The sequence below is a fragment of the Rhamphochromis sp. 'chilingali' genome, assembly GCF_963969265.1.
Source record: "Rhamphochromis sp. 'chilingali' genome assembly, chromosome: 14".
In the NCBI taxonomy this organism is placed as follows: Eukaryota; Metazoa; Chordata; class Actinopteri; order Cichliformes; family Cichlidae; genus Rhamphochromis; species Rhamphochromis sp. 'chilingali'.
This window is the reverse complement of record NC_137941.1, coordinates 11,848,584-11,859,105: the sequence shown is the minus strand read 5'-3', so window position 1 is coordinate 11,859,105 and position 10,522 is coordinate 11,848,584. Positions and strand designations below refer to the sequence as shown.

At 38.3% G+C, this 10,522-nt stretch overlaps 1 protein-coding gene across 1 annotated transcript; it reads right to left on the bottom strand.

Moving 5' to 3' along the window:
- Nucleotides 1–1,152: 1,152 nt before the first annotated feature.
- On the bottom strand, nucleotides 1,153–8,915 carry stx19 (syntaxin 19). Its single transcript, XM_080903020.1, has 6 exons — nucleotides 8,737–8,915; nucleotides 5,759–5,908; nucleotides 4,797–5,093; nucleotides 4,441–4,677; nucleotides 3,043–3,255; nucleotides 1,153–2,189 (listed from the first exon to the last, which is right to left on the bottom strand). The coding sequence occupies exons 3-6, from the start codon at nucleotides 5,016–5,018 to the stop codon at nucleotides 1,953–1,955; spliced, it is 909 nt and encodes a 302-aa protein (XP_080759146.1). The 5' UTR covers nucleotides 5,019–5,093; nucleotides 5,759–5,908; nucleotides 8,737–8,915; the 3' UTR covers nucleotides 1,153–1,952.
- Between the last annotated feature and the right edge of the window lie 1,607 nt (nucleotides 8,916–10,522).

Below are 10,522 nucleotides of genomic sequence, written 5' to 3'. Positions count from 1 at the left end.
TGGTAATTATCTTAGTGAACACTGGATGGCATTGTTGCTGTTCAGTAACCCTGCAATTTGCAGCAGTGTCTCATTTTTTCTCACTATGTCAGTGTAAAAGGGTAAACTATGCACTGTCGTGTATTGTTATTTGATATACACGATTAAATTTAAGTATTTCATGCATTAATGTCTTGGTTTCAAGATGTCTTTTTAATATTGGAAAGGCTGATGTACAACACGCGAGATTAGATTAAGGAAAATACTTTTTCAGTCAGATAGAAGAAGCTATCAAACATGTCGCACCCTGTTCTCCTTCTAAATCTAAGGGAACAGTATAATACAAGTAAATTGTAAATTACACATCTTTTTACATTTGAATGTTGTAAAAAAAGATGTGTAATTTACTAAACAAATTTTAAAGGTCATTATTGTAACTTTTTAACATTTTCTTGATCAAATTTTATTCTTAATTTACAGCTAGAGTTAAAATTATAATATACTTGTAGTGTTTAACTATATGTATATTATTGTTAAACACTACATAAACACTATATAACTATATATATAATTAAATATATAGTTAAGCAGAAGACTATTTGACCAAGGCATGTCATCTTACCATGCGTTTGAAGTGAACTGCTATGTGTACACACAGTATTCCTATAGTAATGCGGGATTGTTATGTGGAAACTATCCTGGGATAGTAGACAAACCAGATTATCCAGGCTAGCTCTGACACACCTAGTTCACCTGTATGTTGTTCCGGATTCCCAAGAACACGGGTCAATGACTCACTGAGGAACATCACTGGCACTGTAGACAAAAAGAGGAGTTTCAGCTGTTCCAGTGAGGAAGGTCAGCAGTTAATTAATGAATTAATGCAGCACTTATTTTTGGCTTTGTCATGAGCAGGGATTGTTAGTTAATATTATACAGTTAACTTAAGTAAATGGGGGAGAGAAGATCATTACTTATCATCATGTGTGAGTCTGCTGGTTCTATTTTTCAGTCAACATATTCCCAGTAATACTTTGGTTCCTTTTCTGAAACCAGTTCCCTTTTGTGTAGTGTATTAGTCTGGTTAATAATGATGCATATTGGTGCAAAATATTCATCTGAACAATGAAACGGTTCCAAAAGAATTGATAACACTCAAAATGCAAAACATAAAGAATTTAATGAATTTCCTCAAATGTAATTTTCGCTCTTATTTTTACACAAATGGCTTCGATGATTTCCTGCAGTTTTGTGATTATGGCAGAAATATTTTGATCAAGCCTCATTATTCAAAGTTTTATTTGAATACGTCTATGTGAAAGTGCATAAATTAATTACTTTTTTCTTTCACTGAAAATGATCTTACTTTGAAATGCAAATGAGACTAATGACTAATTGTAAAACAACTTTTTTCCATCAGCATGTGGACCAAGACTGGAATGAATATCTAATGGCTCAATGCCACTCTTAAAGTAAATTTATGTTTGTGCTCAAAAGAAAAGACATTTTAAAGTGCAGATAATGTATTAAAAACAAGCCACAAGTCATTATCAAGAGTTTGTGTAGCAGGACAAAAGGAAAAAAAAAAAGAAAAACGGTGAGATATCAGTCTTGCTGATGTAGCAAAGTCAGTGGCCTCCCCTTGTTTGCGACCTCTGTCAGATGACAGTGAAGGTCTCCAGTAAGCAACAGTGTTGGTGAGTAGCACTCACAGAACTGTCTCTTCTAATAGCAGCCGCTTCACACCTTCTTGAATGAAATAGGTGCCTCCCATACCAATTCTGGCCCATTCCCCCTAATTGGTTTCTATGCTCTGTTGAATCTGTCTTCACTGTTGCTCTGTTCAACAGCCAAAAGTTCAGTACCTTTCCTGTCACTTTAGCGGTACTGAAAGCCAGTGTTACTTACTTCCAACAGGTAAAATGAAGTAAAATCAGTTTTCCAATAAGCTATGATTCAAATTATTCTATGTATTACAAGCAGCATCGCCATGGAGGGCAGCAGCAACAGCAAAGCTGTCGAATTGGGTTCCTCTTCTTATACCTGGCAGCTGCCTTAAACTTCTCATTAGATGCAACCACGTAATCCTGCGTCATCTCTACATTGGTCTGAATGTGTTCAATAAAGACCCCCTGTTCCTCCACCAGCATGAAAATGTCCATGAAGAGGTCCCGAAGCTCCTTCATATTGTTCTCCAGGCTCAACAACTCCTGTTGGTGGAGAAGGATAGTGGGATTAATACTGCAGGTAAGAGAGACATTAGTCAGATGATGGGAGAAAGGACCAGAAGATTTAAGACGCAATGAAGGAGCAGGCTGAGGAAGACCATGACCTGAGCATGGGAAAATGCTCAACATTCTCATGACTTTTATATACTTAGTGATTAATGTCCTGTTTCACTAACACATCTCTCTGTATTCAACACTGGCTGTAAAGGTGTTTGTTAGGACAGAGAGCACTACTTCTTTCTATTCTCAAGGAGTCAATTTTATTCACCTGGTGTCCCAGGTCTACACGAATCTCTGATAAATGTCTAGAATAACAACCAGTACAAACCTTTTCTGCTCCTTTACCCATTTGTGTCAGCTGATGTAGTGTATTTGTAAAACATGCTAAAAATGGCACTTTTTTATTACCTGCCTTAAAGAGGATATGTGTTTGTTTAGGTTTGACTGTTTGTTAGCAGGGCTAATCAAAAAGCGAATGAATTTGCATGAAAATTTTACCAGAGGTTGGGTTTGGGCCAGATTCAATGTTATTAGCTTCCACAGTTGATCCAGATCTATTTCCAAGAGCCTTTTAAAGGATTGTTTAGCATTGCTGAATATTGATATATTATCTCATATGCATTCTCAAACCGCTCTTGTTAATTTTTGTTATTAAAGATTCTCACATTCACAGCATGAACAGACTGGATATCTAACTTTAGCAAGGAGCAAATTTCTATCAAATAAAGAACACTGAATTAGTTTATTTGCCATGAATGGCTGGTTGTTTTAGGTGCCTTCAAGAATCTATTGTTACCTTTGTGTTGGTCCAGTGAGTTACTTGTGCTTCCCTTACCTTGTGTCGCTGTTCGATCTCAGATAATTGTGTCCGCGTGATTCTGACATCATTCAGCAGGTTCTCGTTGAACACCTCCCAATTTCCGGTGGCCACCATCTCATCCACCTCCTCCTCTGTTACAGGTTTTCCTGATACCTCCAGCTGCCGGATAATGAAGTGCTTGCAGCGCTCTTGCTTGGTCAGCAGGCCTTCATTATACTCTCGCATTACCTGAAAATAATTACAGCCAAAAGAAATAAGAGGAAGACAGTGTATGAAGAATGAGAGGCATTTTAGTCCCATGTTTTTTATCATCAGTAGAAAACATAAACATGGTCTTCGGTGCAGTGACAGTTTTCACAGTGTTCACAGTGCATTTACTGCATTTCTTTTCACGTTATCAAATACAGATAAATGTATATATTTATTTATGTATGTATGTATGTATGTATGTATTCATATATATATATATATATATATATATATATATATATATATATATATATATATATATATATATATATATATATATATATATATATATATATATATATATCGAAGAATCCATAGGTCCCGCATCCTATTCATGTAGCCCCTTCCGCCGGGGTGCAAGATGCTAGCAGGCAAGGCATACATGGAACGCCATAACCAAGTGGCCGGCATAGTGTACAGGAACATCTGTGCCGAGTATAATCTGGAAGTCCCGAGGTCCCGAGGTCAAAATGGGAGATGCCCCCAAGGGTGGTGGAGAATGACCGAGCTAAGATCCTGTGGGACTTCCAGATACAGACGGACAAAATGGTGGTGGCTAACCAACCGGACATAGTGGTGGTAGACAAACAGAAGAAGACGGCCGTAGTGATCGATGTAGCGGTTCCGAATGACAGCAATATCAGGAAGAAGGAACACGAGAAGCTGGAGAAATACCAAGGGCTCAGAGAAGAGCTCGAGAGGATGTGGAGGGTGAAGGTAACGGTGGTCCCCGTGGTAATCGGAGCACTAGGTGCGGTGACTCCCAAGCTAGGCGAGTGGCTCCAGCAGATCCCGGGAATAACATCGGAGATCTCTGTCCAGAAGAGCGCAGTCCTGGGAACAGCTAAGATACTGCGCAGGACCCTCAAGCTCCCAGGCCTCTGGTAGAGGACCCGAGCTTGAAGGATAAACCGCCCGCAGGCGTGCTGGGTGTTTTATATATATATATATATATATATATATATATATATATATATATATATATATATATATATATATATATATATATATATATATATGTGTGTGTGTGTGTGTGTGTGTGTGTTTGTGTGTGTGTGTGTGAAACTTTAACTCTTTTCAAACTAATCTACCAAAGAAAGAAAAAAAGAAAGAAAGAGTTAAATATCAAAAAGAAAAAAAAAATAGTAAGAATATACTCCAGACCTGCTGGAAGCGGCGGAGTAGTGCTGCATGTTGGGAGCTTTGTATTCTCGTTAAAGCAGCAGTAGGTCCCTGCTGCTCCATAGTTTTCTGGACCTGTTTCGAAAGGTTGTCTAAACGACGGTGGAGGCTTTCGGCCCTGAGCTTTATGTCTCGTGTTATGCTGCTCTCTTTTTTCATCACACTAAAACGACGCATGGTTGCCACCATGGTCTTTTGCTGTTGAGTGAACTTAAGGACCTGTTTGTAGGTAAGATTTGGAAACACACGTTAATAACATAGTAAGTATTATCCTGCAAATATCGTGTAATAAATAAATAAACAAATGCTAAATGCAAGTCTAGTTTAGTCATTTTTACCTCTGTTTCCAGCACTGCAATGTCATCTTGTATATGCTCAACCTCTGACAGAAAGTCCTGAATGACTGGCTCCTCCTCAAACACCACAGCTTGTGGCTTTATGACCCCAAACGCCACAGAGTCGTCATCATCATCCTCCACTGAGAAAGGATTGGTATTCTCAGTTGCAACCACAGATAACTCTTGAGCCTTCTGCTGCAACTCCACCAATCTGTCTCTCATTATGAAAAAGCACTCCTCTCACAGTTATAAGTTATTACAGTATGTAAAGATCTTGCCAGTGCTGATGAGAAAATCCTGAACAGAATAAATAAAAGAAAAATTATTCATTTTGACACACTGTAGTAAATAATAACAAAATATACAGTACAAAAGTATGAAATACTGACAGTAAAGCTAGAATGTGTCAATCAGTTTAAAAAAAGTGTCTATGACTATGCCCTTTTTTTCACCAAAAGCACGAAATAACATTTTGTAGTTCTAATATGGATATTTTTTAGAGTTCATGTCTGGATTGTTTCTAAATTTTAAGAATGACACTAAATCAAGAGGTTTGAGTATCAATTATTCTAAAGGGAAACAGCTGAGACAATAGGGTCATGGGCAATGAGCTCTTTTTACTTCTGTCAATACTAGATGATTTTAAAATATGAAATACAATAATATTTTTTATTTTTAAAAAATATTTTCTTTCTTAGTTGTACTATAAAAAAATCCATAACTGGTGCTCTGAACATTCAATGAGTATCCGCAGTGAAGAGCTAGACAGCACTAAGCCCTTATATGATCCAAGCCTACTGTCTGAAGACACTAAGACCACTTCATGAATACGTGGCAGCACAAATAAGGTTGCTGTAAGATGGCTGCGCTATCCCAGCTTTTGTTCTGTGTAAGCCTCAACTTAGCTCATCACTAAAAGTGAATATGGACATAGATTCAGGGGTGGATTGACCCTCACTCACCTCCCATATGATGACATCAAGCTGTATGCCGGGAGTGAACCAGCCGATTAGCTCGCAGGATCTACTGCAAGGGCATTGGGGCGTCATTCAGATTGGAAACGTGTGAGGCTTCTCAAAATGCATGGAGTTCTGCACCCAATGCCTGAAGTTCTAAGTGCAATGGGAAGAGAGAAGGTAAGAATTAGTGAGGTTCAGAGCCACAATTCAAGAGGAAACACAAAGCATCCACAGTTAATTCAGGAAGATGGTCCACAAGATGAGCTACTCAGAGGATGGCTATGGCAACGAGGAACAGGAGGAGGAACTATCATGAACAACCAAGCCCCTGCATACATCAACAGAGAAAGTGGCTGACATCAAGAAATCCTACTAGTGGCTAGAAAAGGCCAGCCTAAAGGACAACCAAGACACTCTAATCATGGCAGCACAAGAACAAGCCCTAAGCACCAGATCTATAGAGGCAGGAGTCTGCCACAGCTGACAGAACCCGAGTTGAAGACTATGCAACAGGATGTAAGACGCAAGTTGGGACAGTGTACACTGACAAGGACAATCAAGTGGTTGAGACAGTGTTTAGCAACATCTGTGCTACATATAGACTAGAAGTCCCCAACTCCCAATGGGACACAGCACCAAAGGTGGTTGAGAACAACAGGGCTAAGATCCTGTGGGACTTGAAGTTCCAGACAAACAGCTGCTGACCAACCAACTAGACGTAGTGGTGGTTTAATCGATGCATTATATATATATATATATATATATATATATATATATATATATATATATATATATATATATATATATATATATATATATATATATATATATATATATATATATATATATATATATATATATATATATATATATATATATATATATATATATATATATATATATATATATATAAAAAAAAAACACCCAGCACGCCCCTGCGGGCGGTTTATCCTTCAAGCTCGGGTCCTCTACCAGAGGCCTGGGAGCTTGAGGGTCCTGCGCAGTATCTTAGCTGTTCCCAGGACTGCGCTCTTCTGGACAGAGATCTCCGATGTTATTCCCGGGATCTGCTGGAGCCACTCGCCTAGCTTGGGAGTCACCGCACCTAGTGCTCCGATTACCACGGGGACCACCGTTACCTTCACCCTCCACATCCTCTCGAGCTCTTCTCTGAGCCCTTGGTATTTCTCCAGCTTCTCGTGTTCCTTCTTCCTGATATTGCTGTCATTCGGAACCGCTACATCGATCACTACGGCCGTCTTCTTCTGTTTGTCTACCACCACTATGTCCGGTTGGTTAGCCACCACCATTTTGTCCGTCTGTATCTGGAAGTCCCACAGGATCTTAGCTCGGTCATTCTCCACCACCCTTGGGGGCATCTCCCATTTTGACCTCGGGACTTCTAGGTTATACTCGGCACAGATGTTCCTGTACACTATGCCGGCCACTTGGTTATGGCGTTCCATGTATATATATATATATATATATATATATATATATATATATATATATATATATATATATATATATATATATATATATATATATATATATATATATGTATATATATATATATATATGTATTATGTAAGGCCTTAAGTTTTCATACAAAGGCTGTCACTAACCACCTAAATCCCTCCCTTAGTATATTTACAGAATACTTGTAGGTAAAGCTTGTAATCTTGCAGTTGACTCTGTATGTATGTAATGACTTTATTTGTTCTGATGAGTATAAATGATGAGTCATATTGGGATTCTGCTTAGTACAGAGCATTTTTAACTGTATATATAAAAAACAAGAAAGAAAAACAGGGAAAAAGTTTATCTGTGGAATCAGTCAAACAGACTTGAGCTCATTTTCCCATGGGAACTGACTTGTTTGTGTTTAACTCTACACACAACAAAAACAGAAGACGGAGAAGGTTGTCGCCAGGTTGTCGCATTCTAAATAATTCAGAGAACAGATAACGTCACTTGGATAAACATCTGATTATTTAGTTGGAAGTTTATTAAAACAATATCTCAAGAAACATTGTTAAAGAAAGCATTTAATTTGATGTTTTTTTGGTTTCCTGCATATTGATTGAAGTCATGAGATACTGACTTAGATTTTCTACATGCTTTTGACCAATGAAGTGCACTCAACTGCATATTTCTGTCATTAAAATGGTCATACCAACATTTTTAAAATGCTTTAGCCAACACAGGGATTTGAGTTTTAGAGGCAGTAAAATAATCTTTTGCAAGCACATGATTGTGTGGGGGGGGAATGGAGCGTTTCAAATCACAGAGTATCCCACTTCTGGATAGATTTCAAACAGGAAAGATCCTATGTGTGTGTGAGTGTGCATTGTAACTTATATAAACTTCACAGGAGTTCAAAGAATGTACAAGTATAGTTTGAGGTGAACTCTTTCCCTCTCTCTTTTTCTTTCTTGCTCTCCCCACCTGCTCCGCATGGAAGAGCCGATTAAAAAAATTGCTCAAAGGATTTGAGAGCACATTCTCCCGTGTTTAGCCTAAAAACCTGGAACAGAATAGAGCTTAATTCAAGGAGTTCAGTCTCACTCTGTGAAAACATTTTTGGTCTGTGAAAGAAGCAAATATTTTCCTTCCACCCATCCATCTCCTCCCTTTCCTGTGTTTCTGATGACATTCTCCTATTTCAATGCAGGTAGAGAAGGAGGAGTTCTCAATTGTTGTAGCCTATTTTTCCTAGGTCAGACAATTGTATGTTGTAAGCTGGTCTTGAAAGAATTCATTTACAATGTAACAGATAAAGTAGTTGGTCCAACTTTTTCTCTTTCTTTAGCTGGAGTTGTGCTTGCTATTAATAAATAAAAACACTGAACATACACGGACATTCAGCTTCTTTTTCTCTTAGTCTCGTTTTCTTGCCCTTCAAATACAAATCATAGTATGTTTCTAGAAACAAAGTTCTGAGGCTATAACAATCGTTTGATCTGAAATATGTATTTTACCTTAATGTTGTTAGTTTTCCATCATAGGCTGCCTGGTAGGATTACCCTTCACACCAGGAATGTAGTCCAAGACAAACAGTCTTTGATGATATCAGATCACCTTTAGATCTCCTTACATTTACCGGATGGTCATCAGAACGACACTGCAACAGTTATGCCACTATCAAGACAGTTACACTCGCAAACCCTCACAGGAAAGTTTTGAGGAAGTGTGGTTGAGTTGGCTTCAAGGACCTCCCCTTCTTTAGAGAAAGTCCTGGGTAAAGCCAATAGGAACGCAGACTGGAGGCTTATTTGCTTACATACAGAAACAAGTGAAGAGGGAGAGACAGGATGGTGAGTACAGAGAACACACAAACCCTACCCTCAGGCTTACTCCTGGGCAGGAAAATAGAGCAGAGCAAACAGAAGTGTATTGTGTACACTGAGGGCGTTGAGCTTTTGATTTGCTAAGTTAATTTCTTTGTGAAGTGTCCTGGGGTAAGCCCTCATGGTCTTTGGGTATTAGTCCAACAAACCCAGCTGAGTACTTTTGACAGATTTCTACTGACAAGCTCCCTGAAACCTAGGAGCCTTTTCAACACAAGAAGGGACACAGTCACTTTGTGCTATGCAGCATAACACGCTGTGCAAAGCTGTTTGATCTGCGCTGTCAGAGAAAGAGAGGGGAGAGAAGTTTTGAGGATGAGAGAAGACTTCAGTGGGGACAAGAGTTCACTCTTTTTGAGATGAAACTTTGGATGCTGGTTGCATAATTACTGTCTTTTTTCAAGAACTGTGGCAACTGTTTTTCAGAATTCAGATTGGTAGTCAAGCAATGATGGGGAAACTATATATGAGCGAGAAGGAACAGAAATAATGAGATATACTGACTCACCATATATTCCTGTTTTGTTTTGTTTATTTACTTCATCTGAGACAGCTTTAAAATGTTACCAAAGGACAAAAGAGACTAAAATACTAAAAAAGGCAGAGGACTTATAATACAGCACTGTGTACTACAGTACTCTTTTTTTTCTTTTTTGTTTATTAGGACAGAGTACTTGGATATTAAAAACAGACCTCTTCCATAATGTTTCCTACTTTTGTGATACAAAAACAAATACGTAAAAGAGGAAGAGCAAGTACCAAAACTAGACTAATAAGCTCTACTTGATTTCTTCGGATTTTACTTCCAAAACACGTATATTGCTTGTAATTGGTCTGGTTAAGTGGTCTTGAGCAATAGTTCTCCAGCCTTTCTGAAGGTTTTTCAAAGGTTTTCTTTGGACAGTGGCTGCTTATTTTTAGCCCAGTCCTTATATCTGACCATTTTCAGGGGAGTAACTTTTTGTTTGTTTGTGAAGTCATTTAACACTGACCTAGGAATCATATACATGACACACAACTTAGCCAAGAACCCATTTTACCAAAGATAACACAGTTTGACCATCATAATATAGCATTTTTGCACCAACAAAGTGATTCCAAAAGAGACAATAGCCAAAAACTTGATATATAACTTGGTATGGTGTGAAGTGTATTCTTACAAAACTGATGAAACTGGGCAAATGGAAGACAAAAGTAGAAATGGCAGGCCTAAAGAATCTATTTAAAGTGGATGAACAGTATCTGAAAGGCATGTCCTCAAGAAATAGAAAACAATTTCAGCAGAGACCAATAAAGGATCTGAAAGACACATCTGGTCCTTCAGTTGAAGCCCCATCAGAAATGGTCTCTGTGGAAGGGTAGCTGTCAAGAACTTATTCTTAAGGAAGGAAAACAGGGAGAAAGGCCGGGAGAAAGG